Source organism: Gymnogyps californianus, chromosome 27 (genome assembly GCF_018139145.2).
Source record: "Gymnogyps californianus isolate 813 chromosome 27, ASM1813914v2, whole genome shotgun sequence".
NCBI lineage: Eukaryota > Metazoa > Chordata > Aves > Accipitriformes > Cathartidae > Gymnogyps > Gymnogyps californianus.
Window position 1 is genome coordinate 6,881,598 of NC_059497.1, and position 16,529 is coordinate 6,898,126.

Sequence of the window (16,529 nt, forward strand, 5' to 3'; positions counted from 1 at the left end):
CAGTCTGTGGCTATCGGAGCCTCACGCTATTCTAGCAAGATAACACCCAGTGTGCAAAACACGATCGGTTCCTCCCCATGGAGGAGCAGTGAGCAGGACGCACGCATGTCAGGCACCGATGTCGGCAGTGGCACGTGCCCAGGGCTGTGCGGTAGCCTGCATCCCAACCCTTCGGTTTTAACTTAGTTTAACAGGGAGCTTGCATTTCCTAACATGGCGTTAGTAACCTTTATGACTATTGGTTTAGTTTCTTCTCAACAGTAGACAACAAGTAAGAGGAGTGCTCTGCACCTCGAAACCAGACCTTAGACACATCTCTGTAGAGTCCAGCATTTTTCATCCTGAGCAATCACCTTGTTACTGGTCAGATTTGTTTCTGCAAAGCTGACGACCCTCCAGCAAACACAATTCTTCTTTAAAGATACATCAGGGAGCATTCAGAATTTTGTTAGGAAGGACAGCGGGAAAGCAGAAGGGCAAAGGAGTTACATCAGGGCGACCACCAGTAGGACCAGGCAGAGGTCCTTCAAACCATCTCCCCTTGCGCACTGTCGCTCTCACACCCTATTCAGCCTCTTCCTAGGGGAAGCCTGAGTCACGGTATTTCTTGCCAAAAAACATCCTGCACACCACGAGTTTGCTTGCAATAGTGTGTGCTGCACAACTACACCATTCCTGTGCCCACCATGCACAGATGGGGACAGGACCATCTCCAGGGTTGGTCCCAAACTCCAGCTCCTGTGCAGCAGCAGCTCAGGCTGCATGTGAGCTGATGCTGCAGGAGGGAGAGTGCAGAGCACTAGTCCCCAAAAGCCACTTATCCCCCAGTCTTTCCCTTCTCACCAGCTACACTCCTGGAAAAACCATCATACCTGCAAATCAAAGCAGTTTCTAACCAACACACTGATGAGCTCTATCAGGAACTCTACAAGACACTGGCCCATCTACTTTTTGGACCTTGCAATCACAAAGAAATCCTTGGATTTCTCAGTTCAGGATGAGGAACAGTATCAGCAGTACTAGGTCGATCTCATTTTTCATGGTCTTGTTTAAACCCACCATCCGACTTAACTAAAGCAAGCACCACTACAGCACACAGCAGTCAACTCCCACCAGAAAGCATGCGAACCCCACCAGCACCTCTCCATGAGCCCTTGCTAACCAGACCTGAACGCGCTCCATTTACTACTGACACCCGAAAACACACCTAGATGCTTCCAGATGTTTGGTATTCACTTACCTCCAAGAATGGATGACTGGTTTTGAGCCTTGCTGCCAACGCATGGGGCAAAAAAAGACGGTCCTACCTCTTCCCAGGGCTGGGACCAGTCACTCTGAGGACACTCACTTGATCCTTCCTGTACAGCTATCGGGATACCCCACCGCAGCCATCTGCTTCTAGTTGGGTTTCCTCAAGAGACTGCGCTGTTTATTTTAACTTGTTGGCCCTTTGCAGTGAAAGCTAAGAGAGACAAATGCCTCAAAACAAAATTCCTAATAGACTTAAAAAAAAAATAAAAATAATGTCTAGGTAGAAGACAGAACCACAGCGTTCCCACTGAAGGGAAGGCCACGGCACCAAGTTTAATTATATATTCTTATACACCAGAAGATCCACAGGGAAGAAAGATACCGTGACACAACTGCATGGAAACTTTTGATCAGAGCTTACACCTTATTAGACACACACACACACGCGCGCGCACACAAAAATCAGGCTTCAAATTCTGCTTCTCATAGCGCTATTCGTACAAAACCATTGAGAACTCAAGGACGGTTCAGATTAGCCTGCAGCGAATGGTGGGTATTCCCCCCTAGTTCTGCCCATTCCCAGGCACAACGTGAGGGGTTGGGGTGGGAGAGGGGAGCCAGGCCTGCTTCAAAATTCAGAGTTATTTTACTATTTTCCCCCCACACGCTAAACAAATTGTGCCATCTTTGTCTGTTAAAAAGTTAATTTATTATCCCTTCCTGGTAAAAAAGTGAAAAGCTATACTCTGTTAGACCAGCAAGATACAGAATTACTCCAGCTCTTTGGAGGTTTTTAGGTACAACTTCGAAGCATATTATTCCACAAAGGAACAGCAAGTACCTTTCTTAAGAAAGGAAACTCTATAATGGGTCAGCCTTTTCTTTTAAGCAGAAGAAGATGTATCCATTACAGGACTCCCTTTCTGTCCAGATGACTCCTGTGAAATACCCTAACATACTCCAGGCAGCACATACAGAAAGTTTCCTAAGGAGAAACAGGTCTTAAAAAAGTGACTTCAGGAAACAAGTGCAAGTTCCTTTTAAATCTGTTTTATAAGAAGGATACCAATGTACATTTTAATAGTTTTATTTTCATTTTCCCCAAGGGGGAACCAAAGGCAGAGAGGTGTTGAGAGATACATCACGCTGTTCTTATGGGTAAATCAATTTGCAAATGTTATTTTACCACTCTATAAAAATACACACAGGAGTGTGAAGGAAGCAAAGTAGTTCAGAGTGGCTGTCATGGAGCAAATATGTTAAATACAATCAGGTTTTTTTCCCCTAAAAATTGTGGCTCCTTATGTTCCATAAAACCGAAGTCTTTAGTAGCCACATGCCACAGGAACAGAAATTTAAGTGGTAGCTTCCTTTGAGCATGTGCACACAAAAGCATTAGTAAAGAACTGCTCCCATGGGACTCGACAGCAGATGTGAGCGACAAAGCCCCATCCACAACAGGAAAGAAGATATGCATTCAGTTTTATTGTCTCAGCTTCCCATCCAAACTCCTGTAAACAGGTTCCATATCATTCAGGCATCTCTGATAAAAGAGTCTATAGTTCTATAAAAAGAAGTCACGCTGTAAGATCAAGACATTTACCCTGTATGTGTTATGCGAGCGCGAAGAGGAACAACCTTCCAATTTCTCAAGATACATCCAAGCAATCTGTAAGTGACCCAATTCCTTTCTCTGTCCAACTGTCCTGTGGGAAACTCAGTTAAGTGCCTCTTCACAGGTAGAGACAGTTTGCTTTTAAAAATATTAAGGACACCTTTTTTTTATCTTTAAGAACTTCCTGGAAAGTTACTGTGGAAAAACGAAAGTGCTCCCATGGTGAGACCAATGTGCAAAGCTCTACAGCCTTCTGTCCTTGCTGCTTTCTTAGTATTCCTTCCCTTAGCAGATTCATGTTAAGATGAGGCTCAATACATCGCAACGAGGCCATCATCCACCTGTAAGAAGCAGGTAGACACTGGAAAATGTTTTATGTTTAATCATAAAACATGGAATAAGCAAAAAAAAAAAATTGTTCAGATATGATCGGTATGGTCTCTCAAGTGGGTTTATATACCAATGGCCTGTAACACGCGCTTTTCATTCTCATTGAGATGGTCTGAAAACATTGCATAGCAGGGCTGCTGTGCAAACTGACAGAGGAAGTCAGTGAGATAGGCCTGAAAGGAAGACAGAAAGACCCAGTTAGCATCACGTCACTTTGGAAATTCTGTTTCTTTCATGTACCAAAAGAGAAACCTCAACATGCACCAAGTAAGACGAAGGGATCGCAGGGAACAGACAAGCGATGAAGAAGGAAGGGTGGCAGCAGAAGGGAAGGGCTAATAAACGGCTGCCAGGTGGTGGCAAAAAGCAGGAGCAAAGTATCATACAGGGACCGACTGGATGGGAGCATCTCCAAGCGGAGTATGAAATTCTGTCACGTTCAGTCTCCAAGCTACTTCTGACTTCAGCAAATAGCTGTGAAGCTCATGGGTAGAAAAGGCTCATCTCCCTCTGTTCAAAAAGTTTTGTTCATTCACGTTTCCAAGTTATAGACATTGATTCAATAAGGAAAAATAGCTCCAGGCATTCTTGGGATACTCAGCACTTTGCAAAGTAATTTCAATGAACTGAGTACCTCTGGGACAACAATCAATAACTGGTGTTTCAAGTGGTTTACAGTTTTGTTAAAGTACAACATTAAAAAAATTAAGTGTATAAAGAATGATAGGAATCTGATTTTAAAAAAACTCATTCTAGAGCATCACCTGGAGATCTATTTGGTAAAGAGGGTCCTTTAATGCATCTGGATCGTCCTCTTCATCATCTTCATAGTAATCCTCATCTGTCAGAGGCAAATCAGCAGGTTTTAACATCAAAAGGAGCAAAATATCTCAGGAAGTATTCTATTAGACTACTGTTGATATCCAAGGATCCAAAAATAAATAGTTTCAGCACTGCTGGGTAAAAAAAAAAAATTGTATCCAGAATATTCGCTCCTTAAGTTCACATGATTAGAAAACACTAAACCCCAGAACAAGACGGGTCATAGTGGGAGTCTCAAGGAACACGCAGGTGAGACGAGCATACACGGGATACTAGACAAGCAGGTTTGTTAGTTACGTGCACTATTATCTTATGCCTTGTGTCAGGGTGACACATTTCCAATTCTGTGCTAATGTAAGTAGTCTCCCTTATTGTATTTGCCTGTAAGGTTCTCCCTTCTAAGACTATATGCAAACTGGGGAGCAGAGGAAAGAAGATGATATACCCGCTCCATCTTCTTTATGCAGCAATTATTTCTCAAGGCCACTCCACAAACAAGCTCATCCACTTCTACAACACTGTCATTCCAAGGTCACGTCTACATCTTTGAGCATCAATTTTCTCTTTAGAAGAAATACCTGCATGAACCTCACAGCAATGTGAAGCCTACGCAGCATTTGAACTCTCAGGTGAAAAATGTAGTTATTTAATCATTGTGTTATTCACAGACATGTCCCTCTCTTACAGAAAAAGGTCCTTATTCAAAATCCCAGTGTAGTATTTCCTTCCCCTTGCCTGCAGCCTCTGTTGAGCTGCTGTCAAGGAAAGAGAACTTTGACTAGGATGTCATCTACTCTATTTTCACTTTGAGCAAGCACTTTAAAGCTGTTACTTACCATACTTGTTTGTGGAAAGAATATCTGATAAGAACTGTCCTGCTAAGCCTTCATCTTCATCCTCGTCCTCTTCCTGATCCTCCCACATATCATTCGAATCATCTGTTTAGAAAAAAAATATTCTAGAAATAATCAAAATCCAAGAGGTCCAGCCTGTTGATCACTCTACAGGGGACTGTAGTTTTTAGGCAAACACCCCTGCCTGTGCAGGTGGATGAAGGGAAACACCTCCAACCTTTACTATCCTTTTGGAATGAGTGACTCAAGAACTGGAGCTAAGCAAAAAGCAGCAGTAAGATTGGATACTTGAAGCAGGGAGGAAGAAAGGCAAACCAGATACACCAAGAAAGGATAGTTTTATTGGCATATGGTCAGATCCCATCTTCCAAACCGGCCCAAAATAATTTTCAGGCATAAGAATACACAACACTGATCTTATCCTTTGGGTCACTATTTAAGCCTTTGTAATTACAGGTATACTATTTACTATTGTGAGTTTCTTATTACTGTAAATGCTTCTGAAGAGATTACAAAGTAGATTTAAGCCACGCAAAGAGAAAAAGCAAACCCAGTATTTTACCTTGGCTCCAATCTGCAGTTGTCTGTCTAGATGCATTTGCTTCCATCGCATTAGAGAGTTCATTTATTATTAATTTTAAGATTTTTACTAACAAAGGAATGTTTGTCCAGCGTTCAGGATCTGTAAGAGAAGAAAAATATATATTCACACTGCTTTTAATAAAATGTTGTTAAAAACAGGACTTTTTTTGTTGTGGGGGTTTGGGGTGGTGTAATTTTACCATACATTTAAAATGCTCACATACAAGCAAAACTTCCAGGTTTGGAGGAAAGAGGAACTGACATAAAACCCCCAAACGTTCTTTCCATATACCTTCACAGCTAGATTTCCAACGTTCTTAACTGCAACATCAAATCTTGCAGATTTTGAATGAAGAGAAGGCATGGTTAAAATCTTCACAGCCGATTGAATTTGTGAGTCTACTCAATGAAATCATAGTTACAGATGACTTCATTAAGCATTCTTCTCTGAAGTATATTTACACATCTAGCAGTGCTTTCAAGTAAATGAGCAGTGCAGCACTCCCATGTGTGGCTCTACCCTTTCTGAGAGACTGCAAGCTCCAACTTTTCCTCAGCAGTGTTCCTGCAGGGCTTAATTATTCCATAGGGATAGCTAGACAGTGTATTTGTCCTTAATTACAAAAGTAAAGATCCTATCAAATAAAGAAACTGGAAGCACCAGTTTTAACTCTTATTGATATTAGTATTAATCTTAGTTTAATTCAAATGCTGGCAATTACCATTCTTCTGTCTGACTAGACAATATCTGAGTTTGTTGGTTTGGGTTTTTTAAGGAAAGAATAACAAGGTAGCAAGTGTTTTGTGACCACTACTTACCTCTTACACTCCTAGTGCTTTCCCTTATTTATCTCCCTAGTTGTCAACTTAGTCCTTTACTAAGTCTTACTGCATCACTCCAAATCCCCTGAGCCTACGACAGCTGAAGGCTCGAGGAGCACCGACTGCCTCCAGTTTGGATCCATACAGCCATTACCTCCCATCCTGCAACCGGTCACGCACAAGCTCTAGCCCAGCAAGTTGCAGAACCAAGGTTCTGACCGACCACTGAGGACAGCAGCTCCCCAGCGTCTTCCCTCTGGGGCTCAGTTCTCAGAAAAAAACTGCCCAGTGCTCTCTCCAATTTAATATATGAATCTCTATACAGTAATCTCCAATCAAAGATTTTTGGGTTCAGCCAATTAAAAATAAGACAAGTCTTATGCAGGAGACTGGCCAAGCTTTCCTTAAAAGTGATCTCTAACTTGTTGAAATCATTGCTGATATTTGTGAAAGTCTGTCTCATCGAAAAAAATACCACTTTTTTTTTTAAATCTCTGCATTCACTAAACACACTTTCCTCTCAGAGAAGCTACTAGGCATCATGAAATTATCAATTCTATCTTATTAGACAGAACAGGGTGACGTAAAATAGTAGTGAATAACCCCCTATCCCATAACCACCTCATCCATTTATATTATATCAGACATCAGGAGTCTTCCAAATCAGTCTTTGGCAGAATTAAGGCAAATAATGGATACGTTAAGTACGTGATGTATGGATTAGCTCTAAAGAACAACATGCACCTTCTGGAGGAAATACCTCCCACAGCTTTGTGTGATCTGCAAGATCTATTTTAAGGCCTTTCATAGCATCTACTAACAGGAAAAAAACCCTGTTAAAAACAGCAAAATGATTACTTACTTTTGGCTGACTTTGATCGTGTCCGTATTCCCTCATCCATATTAAATATTTCTTCTCCCTTTACCCTAATGTCCTGAAGTCGCTTGTCATCTGTGTTGATGCCATACTGAAGGAGTTTACACAATGCTACAGAGCTGGGGAGCAGGGAATAGGAAAATTACAGATCAGAATTTCCCTAAACTGTCTGGCTTTCACAGTGAACTGTTAATAAGGAACACATCTCCAGATCAGACATTCAGATGCCCTTTTTTCTGCACTTTTGCCAAGAATAAGCATTACAGAATTTTCCTATTTCTCCTGCTTTATGTCAGCATCCGAAACTGGACTCATCTCCTGACCTGCACAGGAAGCTGAAAACCGACAAAGCTTTGGATTAAACACTACCAACCAGTGCATACCTACATTAAAGGTTTTTTCAGTTCAGAAGGGCCATGAGGTTAAACACACTCTTGAAGCATCACGTGCAGATGAAGAAGGAATTAAGAGGAAAGCAGCGGCAAGAAAGTAGCAATTTGGTTGATCTGCAGCCATGAACAACTCTTCTACTCTTCTCCAGTCTCAAAGCATTTTTTCACTTCTGGTCCTTCACAGCTCTGCTACACTCAGACCTTCTAGTTTGCTCCCTCGGTATCTTCACATGTTCTTTCCATCTCTGCTGCTCAGATTTCTACTCCACACTTTCAAACCTTCTCCAGTTCCAGGCTGTCTTCAAGCCATACTGAGGATGACTTTGACTACAGGTTAAGGCCACCAATTTATTCTTGGCACTCTTAAACCTCTCTCCTGGCTCCACAAGTCTCAAACTGAAGTTTCGGAGCTCCATGGAACTCACTCTTTTCGTGCTTTCACTTCACATCCTCTTTCTCTCCCACACTATGGCTCTGAGTTCCTATACTGCTGGTTTGGACCCAGATCTTACATGCCACCCCTGAGTTGCCCAAAGTTTTCCCATCCTTTCATCATGCAAGTTAAGAGCAAATAGCCACTTCTTCAACCTGCCACTGGGATGGGGACTGATGCACACAGAAGGTGCCAGCTATCTTCACGTTCCTTTTAGTAACTCTAAACAGGAGGGTCCTCTGAGCAGGCATTGCTTTTCTTCAGTACACAGAAAACACCTAGCATTTTCTAATGCATGATACGCATCACCGTAAACAACCCAAATCAAAGTGTTTAATATAGCGTGGAGCCCTGCCAAGTCATCTGTACACAAATAGCCCTAATCTTGGACGATACAGAGACAGCACTGAACAACAAAGTTTAACCTTGTTCTCCCTCTCAGCATCAACTTTGGCTTTTCCCTGTGGCCATAAACAGTCTCAGGGGATCCTGCAGACAACCCTGCTCTGTCAAAATGGGGATAAATCACTGCTCTTAGGGATGAAACAGACCAAGTGTGACCAAAGCCAGCACCAGATCCCCAAATCAGACTGCCTCTTGTTCTGCATGGTCGTTCACAAACTTCCATTTTAAATGTGCTTTTTCTTACTATTTATTTCACATGTTATTTCACTGCCCTATAACAATAACACACCAACACATACTAAGAAGTGAGTTAACAGCCGGTGAGACCCCTAAGAGTGGTCTGTTTGATTTTTCTGGAAATGTGAAGCCTAAGACAGCAGCTGTGGCAAAATTTAAATTAATACAGAGCATTTCATGCTTTGGAATATAGTACTCAGCCTCCACAGGAACACAAACGTGCTCCTACAGCAAAAGGGAGAGAAAACTGTTTCAGCTGATTTCTTTATTGACTTTTAAGAGATCATTAAATCAACAAGAAATCACCAGATTCACTTAGGAAACACTCTGCAATGCCCTGAAATTCTACAGTAGTCTACAAAGGCAATTTCATGTCTGGAAGCTATTCTCATCCCATTCACAGAAGTTCAATCTCAAAAGCACTCCTGTGCTTGCAAGAGACACCCCCTTCCCCCTTGCGTCACCCTGTTCCAGCACAGAAACACCAGGCAGCAAGAGGAGCACTCAGAGGAAGATCAGAGATTGCTCCAATTACCACAGCTCTCCTGAGCTGAACTGACAGTGCAGGAAAAAGTTAATTCTGTCCAACGCCGGCACACACTAATCCAAGTCTGAACCAGCTCCTCTTTCCCTCACACCCAGTGCATTTAATTGCAATGGGATGATCAGTCAGCTAACGTTAATGCACAGATCCTGCTTATGAAACATCCTACCTGACTTTGCCTTCATACTGCCCATAGAACAAGTGCTGCCGGCTCATCCATTCGGCCATTACAAACTCCAAGGCAGGCTTTCCGGTTGGTCCGGGGAGACTACACAGGAACTCTAGGAGTGGTTCCAGTTGTGAGTGAACCAAGTGAGCAAACACCATAATCAAGGACTACAGGAGGAGAAAGGAAACGTTAGCCGTACATAATTTAATAGCTGAAAATGTTTTATCAAGTATTCAAGTAACTGAGTTGCCTGCAGGAGTGGAGACTGTGCTTACCAACCCCAAGAAGAAGAGGAAGCATAACCATCTGCAAGACATTGTGTGCTACAAAAGCAGGCAGTAAACTACTACCGTCAACAGCAGTATTTAACCACCCCAAAAACATACAGCAGGAATGAATTTACTCACACCCATGCCCCAAACTAACAAACCTTCCTAAAGCAAAGATTAAAAAGCCATTTAAAAAAATATCAGAGGTTGCAGCTGACTTTTGACTAGCAAAAATACCCTATGGCAACACTCAGACACTGCAAGTGCCCTAGTTTGCTCAATGGACCAGAAGCTGTACACATGGTTCTATACACAGAGCTCTAAATCTATGCTTATCTAGCAGAAACATGTCTCATCATCAAGTGAAGGAACAGAAGTTATTGGTCCAGAGCCAGAACCCATATTCTCTTCCCCTTTCACCCCAGGGATTTCCCATCATCACCTCCACCACAGGGCCACCCTTCTCCCACATCATCACATTGTAATTCAGCAGCACTTTTCCCATTCTGAGTGCGCTTTGAACACAAGTTTTAGGGGAAGAATTGCAAGTTTTAGAAAGGTTTTTTTACAAGATGCAGTTTTACAGTCTGACTCCTAAAGTCCAGGGGTAGAATTGATACGTTGCATATGTCTAAATGTCAGTCTCCAAGTCTGAGGGCATCTCTGTAGGCTTCCTCAAGGAAAAGCCGCCCACCTCCAGAGGCCCATCTTTCAGGCTAACACAGAGAAGAGATTCAGCATTGTGAAAGGCTCATTTCTCTTCCACTGGCTACAGGGGCTTCATGTGACTGCTTCAGATTTAAGCTTCCAGATCTTTTAAATCCAAAAATAGGCAAAGTGAGAGCCATTCTGAACAGTTAAGAATCAACAGTGTATCCCAGGGGGAAAAAATCAAGGCTTTAAGATGAAATCTGTGCTCACATCTGAATGGCCTTCTTCATTCACCATGTGCTGGCTTTAAAAACGTACATACAAAAATCAGAGTAATACACAAGATAAAAGGGTTAGAGCAGAGTGAGCCTCAGCCAAGCGCTGCACTGAGGGCAAAGGTGGGATCTTGCTTAACAGTGCCAGCAAAACTCCTTCCCCCAGCTGCTGCTGAGCAACCAGGGCAGCCATCACTAGATGTTTTACATTAAGGGCACAGCCAAGAAAGACAGGAGAGAGAATGAAGACCACTGGGATAAAATGATTCCATGAAACTGTGCCACCAGAAGTAGGTCAAGGCCAGAAGAGATCGTGATGCTCTTTGTCTGGCCTCTTACCTGATGCAAGCCAACTGCATCTCCCATCCACCAAAAGTTCACTTTGTCTCAACTCCCAGGCCTTTATCCTTCAAATACAGCACAAAACCACTCGAAAACATGTGCTGCCTCTGCCACAGCATTCCTACTTAGGCAACTCCTGACCCCTCTAAAGGTTCACTGCTTGCAAGCACAAGGTCATGAGGGACTATTTAAGGTGCATTAAAGCTTACCCACAAGAAGCCGGCTTACCCCGTAATCCAGACAACTTTTTATGAGCAGAATATGCATTATCCTGACTACTTCAAGAGGATACGTAGAGCCTCCAATTGCACTAGCCATAAATAATCAGGCACACAATTAAAAAATGAAGACAATTTCTTTTCCTGACACTTGTACTTACTCTCCTGGGTGCCCAGCCTGCTCACCTGCATTACACTGAGCGTCTCTGCTTGTTGCATTTTGCTCAGGATAGCTCTCAGGATCTGGTCCAGATTCTCTCCCAGCTCACTTCCTGCTTTCGAAATTAAAGTGGAGACCAGCCTGCCCACAAAGGCAGCGGTGAATTCTGAGGTCCTTGGATCTAGAAGCTGGCTCACCACCTGCATCACATACCACAGTCCATTGTGGCCTTGCTCATCATGCCATTGTGCAATCTGCTCCAGCGCCACCGAGACATATGCACGCAGACACTCGCCACCATTCTAAACAAGAAAATTTTTGTGTTAGAATTTCCCTTTCTAGGTAAGGGAGCAGGGAGGCGTGGGAAGACATCTCCTTTCATCACCCCAAAAAGACCCTTAACCAAGATGAAAACAACGGGCAACCTGGTGGCAAATCTGTAAAACATCCAAGCTCTCTAATGTGCCGTAAAATGAGTGCCTAAATTTAAAAATAATTTCTACAGACTTCAGTTTATTATCAAGTACAAAACTCTTCACTGCCCAGGCAGCTGTCAAGAGGATCATCCAGTAAATACAAAGACAACCTGAAGTAGCCACAGTTTTATGCCAGTCTTGTTACCCAGAGAAATTCCAAGAGATTCTAACAAGTGAGAGATGAAGGCAGCAAAGCGTAGCGTGAACAAAACATACCCCAGCAGCGAAGCTGCAATCTTGTTTAATTCTTCTTAAAACAAAGATCCAGCAGAGCAACCAGCATGCTGGTGTCCAACCTCTTCTTGCTGGTCTCCAACCTATTCTTACTGGTATGTTGTTTAGGGAAAGCCATTTCTATGGTCTGTATTCACATGGCAAAGGGTAGCTGGCACTATAAAACTCCTTATGTAAGGAATGAAACCAGCTTTATTATTTATATGCCAGCTAGTAGCTGGAATGAAAAGGCACCCTGCACTTTTAGCCTCTGATGCTTTTTCTTTCTTGCTTAAATACTCTATAAAGACATCATGAGGTAATAGCAGAGCTTGCCAACAAGCACAGCTCAGGCACTACTGTTGTTTGAGATGAATCCTTGCTCTCCCTCCATTCCATACCTGGCTCAGTCAAAAAGAAGTTTGCCCTCCCCTTCCCACCTAAACGAGTACAGGAGAAAACTGCTAGAAGAAGGAGGTCTTTTGCTTCCCTAGGCCTGAGCGTGTTCCTGAAGACAGCCTCTGCCATTCCTAGGTATGATGAAAGTTATTATGGGGGAAGAAAAGCAATAAGGTTTGGGTTTTTTCGTTTGGGTTTTGGTTTTTTTTTTTAATGTGCTCCAGAGCCCTAAAATAGAAAAAAAGATCAAGGCTGCTGCTTTACTCATTGCGGTCATCAGTAAAAGTCATTGCAGGCCCTTGAACAGCAGTACTTTCATGATAAACTGGAAGTGGCAGAGACTCCTGAGGAGGTGCCGATATAGTTATTGGCAAGCAAAGCCTGGGCTCCCTTAAAGGCTGTGTCACCTGTCTTACTTGGTCACCTCTCTTGGACTTGCATAGCCCTGCAATCCCTGCCACCCCCCTGCCCAGTGTTACCTGCATAGTAGCATTGTCATCTGTGTTCAAGCTGCACTGAGCCACTGCAGGGAATGCTTGGCAGATCAGGAGCTGGGACAGAGGAGGTTTTGTATTCCTCACAACTGTGGTCAATATATCAATAGAAGTCTGGAAGGAAAACACAAACAAAAGCACTGTTACAGCAGCAGCCATAGTACACTGTCAGCATTACCCACTGCTGGTGCAGGCATCAAAGGCGTAAACTGGAGGGATGTGAGCCAGTACTGCGATCACACCCTGATTTTACAGTCTAGAATATTTTTTAAGTCAGAAGACCTTGGAGTCATGCACCCAAGTGTGACTGTATTTGACACGAACACGTGGTGTGCACTGTAAAAGTTCCCAAGGCAGTTCAAACATTAAAAGCAGTGTAACCACTTAAATATGGCAAACAGTTTCACGGTACCCTGATGCATGCTAATCAGTACAGCCAGAGAACTGTTCTAGCTGACTTGTTCCATTTTGTTTATATTGATTTAAATTTAATTACCCATAAGCGATCGTTAGTCATGCCAATCAATAGGCAGATTATAAGCATATTGATAAAGATGTTCATGGGTTTAATTCCATACAATCATTCTACACAGTCAATGCTTAATCTTTTATAAGGGGCCTTTTTATAGAAAGGACAAACCTGTATAATTTATCTCCAGCAATTTATACATATTTGATGTATAAATCAGAAAAAGCCTTAGAAAACAGTGCAAGGAATAGTTGTGTAGCCTGCTGGAGAACATTCCACCAAAAAGAAGAGACTGTTACTGGTGAAAGATGGCTATGTCAAAGCAAAATGACTAGGGATACACTGCAGAGACTGGAAGAAGGCCAGAGGAGCAGTGTAAAGTTAACTTTTGCAAGCATCTCCCCCCACCTGCAGTTTGCCTTCTCTCCACAAAGCAACCTCTACCAATTACCAAAGTCATTGTTCCAAAGCAGTTTTAAAGCAACCTTTCTACTCCTTGCAGACCAGCCACCCTATACGTTAAAGAACAGAGAATCATCTCCAGCTAAGACCATGTACCACTGTAGCACTTACTGCACAAAGCCCTGCTGGGATCTTGTCAGCAGGGGCCTGCATGATGCTGACGAGAGTTGGTATTAGCCTCATCTGCATTGGACCCTGGCAGGCTTCTATCTGAGCTAGCTCCTTAAAGATATCTTGGGCAAGAGAAGCAACAACTGGATCTGGGGAGAGAAAGCACCATTTACTAAAACATACTAACAAACACATCTCAATTTTTGCTGCCGCTATTTTGAATAGGCAAAGCAGCAAGTTTCCCTTCTAGCTTTACCGTATGAATCAATGTTCATTCAATTATCATTTATTAAGTTTTCAGCACCAGGATTCAGTAGCAAAACCAACTGTACTTTGAGAATGTAACTTGAATGCATACCGTTACTGTACTTCAAAAATATTGCAATCGTGAAGGGGCAGATTTTGTTCTCCACACTTGCTGTGAATGCTGGGTCTACCGTACAGACAATGCACAGCGTCTCCATCACAAGGTTTAGGACCTCCGAACTGAACTGAGTTGCCAAGTGGATCAGTCCATCAAGAATGCTAGGAAGGAAAGGCTGCAACACATGGGTGCTCTCAGAGATCTTCAGCTGGTCACAGTAGCTAGACAAGAAATTTGTGATACAAAAATACATACAGAATATATTAAAGTGATTTATACATTTAACTCTAGATGATACATAAGGGGTTATTTTACCCCACCCATTCTTCTTCCTTAAGTTCAGTCCTCTAGGACTTCTCCCCTTCAGTCTACTATTCCTTGATCTCTCAACAGCTCAGCTGTTTCCTGCACATTCCACCCTGACGGTTCACAGAAGCAGTTGAGCCAAGTGATGTTAAAAGCTTCTACTGCCTCTTAGTAACAGTTCTCTCAACAACTGCCCATTGATGGAGAAAATAAACCTTGAGAAAAGAAGTAGTCCAAGACAGACACTCACTGCTTACAAAGTGTTTAATTACCATGTTCTACAAGTGAGCTAGGGAATGATAAAACAATTTCAGGAATAACTAAGTTATAAGTCTCTGCCTTTACTTATTCATTAACATTTCAGTGCAAATCGAAGACAAGGTGGTTTTTGGGGGGAGAGACTGGGGAAGAGTAGTGCTTTTGCAAGTTTTTTTGTGGTTGATATTTTTTTGGTTTTACACTAATGTTCATTTTTCACTTTAGAATCAATACAGCAGATCTTCCGTTTTCCTTCTTGCAACTTATTTACAAAAACAGGATAAAAAACCCCAAACAACCAAACATTTCTTACTGCTGTGATTTGCTCCACAAGCCCGTATTATGTCATTCAGCCACCTTTGTGACTGAACAGGAGTAATCTGGGTTTCATCTTTATGCTTTTCATTGCTATCTAGTTCTGCTTCTCTTTGGGACTGTATCCACTATAACATTTTATTGTAGCCAAACTTGAATCTCAATTTCATACTCCTCAGTAGAGTTATTCTATTTTAAACCTGATTTCTTACACTTAAGTTGACATTTATTTCATTCAAAGCAAGTACTTCCACAGCCTATACAGAAATGTTATTAATATTTTAACATACCAGTTCTATAAGTGTAATTTATACCACCTCTCCCTGGGGCTTTGGAATACCTTAGGGTTTACTTACCCCCAGATAGCTCTGACTGCAGAGATTCGGACAGAAGGAGGTTGGGTTTCGTGTAGACCACTGACAGTAGCTTGCAGGAACTGCTGGATTAGTTCTGGAGACATAGCCACTGTAAAACGGCTGGCAGCCCACAGAGCACGACCCAGGAGAAAAGGAGACACTGAGGCAAAACAAAAAAACCCAGTGGTTTTAGAATAAGTTTTATGAGTTTAAAATTACAGCTGCTTCCATCCATTATCCAAAATCTTGCCATCCCAGTAGGAAAACAGTAAGATGTGACACAGAAGACAAGTATGCAGGCATACAAATAATTTTTGTTCATAGGCAGAATCCAGTTTATTTTCTTAGTTACTTCAAAGAACAATTTCCCATTTCTTTAAAAAAAACCCTTCTTCCCTCAACCAGTTACACTTGAATTTGTTCATCAATACAGCAATACATGCTTTACTGATCACCACAACAAAAGTAAAGGAAGAGAATGAAGGGTTTTTCAGTAATTCCTATTCATCTAGCTCAGTATTCTGTTCCCCCCAGCAGCAAATAGCAGCAGCTTAGGGAAAAGAATTAGAGAAACAGAGCATGTACACAGGGATCTTTTATAGATTACTTTTCTAGTTTCCAGCCGTCACCTTGCAATTACAGAACATAATGTTCAACAGCACCAGAGAAACAGTGAATACTCATTATCTACTCACCTGTTTACACTTATCAAGGTATGATGTATCTTTATCACACTTAACCCTTCTGCCTTTTCAGGCTAAAAGTATCCTTATCTATTTAGGCTATCCTCAAACAGATGACGCTCTCTAATTCTCAGCATCTTTACTGCCATTATTTATACTCCTGCAAGTATCAATTTTAAGATGAGGACATAAAAAACTCCATGCAAGATGTATAGCAACAGAAAAGCTTTGCTTTCTAAGCAAGTATCATAAAATGCAAGATTTCTTTGTCTTACTACCATTACTGAGCATTAAACGGATATCCTCTGAGAACTA

General features: G+C 42.2%; 1 protein-coding gene across 2 annotated transcripts in view; it reads right to left on the reverse strand.

The window, feature by feature from the left end:
• Positions 1-1,526: 1,526 nt before the first annotated feature.
• IPO9 (importin 9) overlaps positions 1,527-16,529 on the reverse strand; it is a 39,376-nt gene continuing 24,373 nt past the window's right edge. For both annotated transcript variants that reach the window (XM_050911297.1, XM_050911298.1), the window contains 11 exons: positions 15,532-15,691; positions 14,291-14,517; positions 13,933-14,081; positions 12,876-13,004; positions 11,335-11,610; positions 9,394-9,560; positions 7,199-7,332; positions 5,495-5,614; positions 4,915-5,016; positions 4,021-4,097; positions 1,527-3,429 (listed from right to left, as the gene is read on the reverse strand). In XM_050911297.1, the coding sequence (XP_050767254.1) occupies positions 3,319-3,429; positions 4,021-4,097; positions 4,915-5,016; positions 5,495-5,614; positions 7,199-7,332; positions 9,394-9,560; positions 11,335-11,610; positions 12,876-13,004; positions 13,933-14,081; positions 14,291-14,517; positions 15,532-15,691 (1,652 nt within the window). In that variant the 3' untranslated portion in view covers positions 1,527-3,318. The remainder of the gene's footprint in view (positions 3,430-4,020; positions 4,098-4,914; positions 5,017-5,494; positions 5,615-7,198; positions 7,333-9,393; positions 9,561-11,334; positions 11,611-12,875; positions 13,005-13,932; positions 14,082-14,290; positions 14,518-15,531; positions 15,692-16,529) is intronic.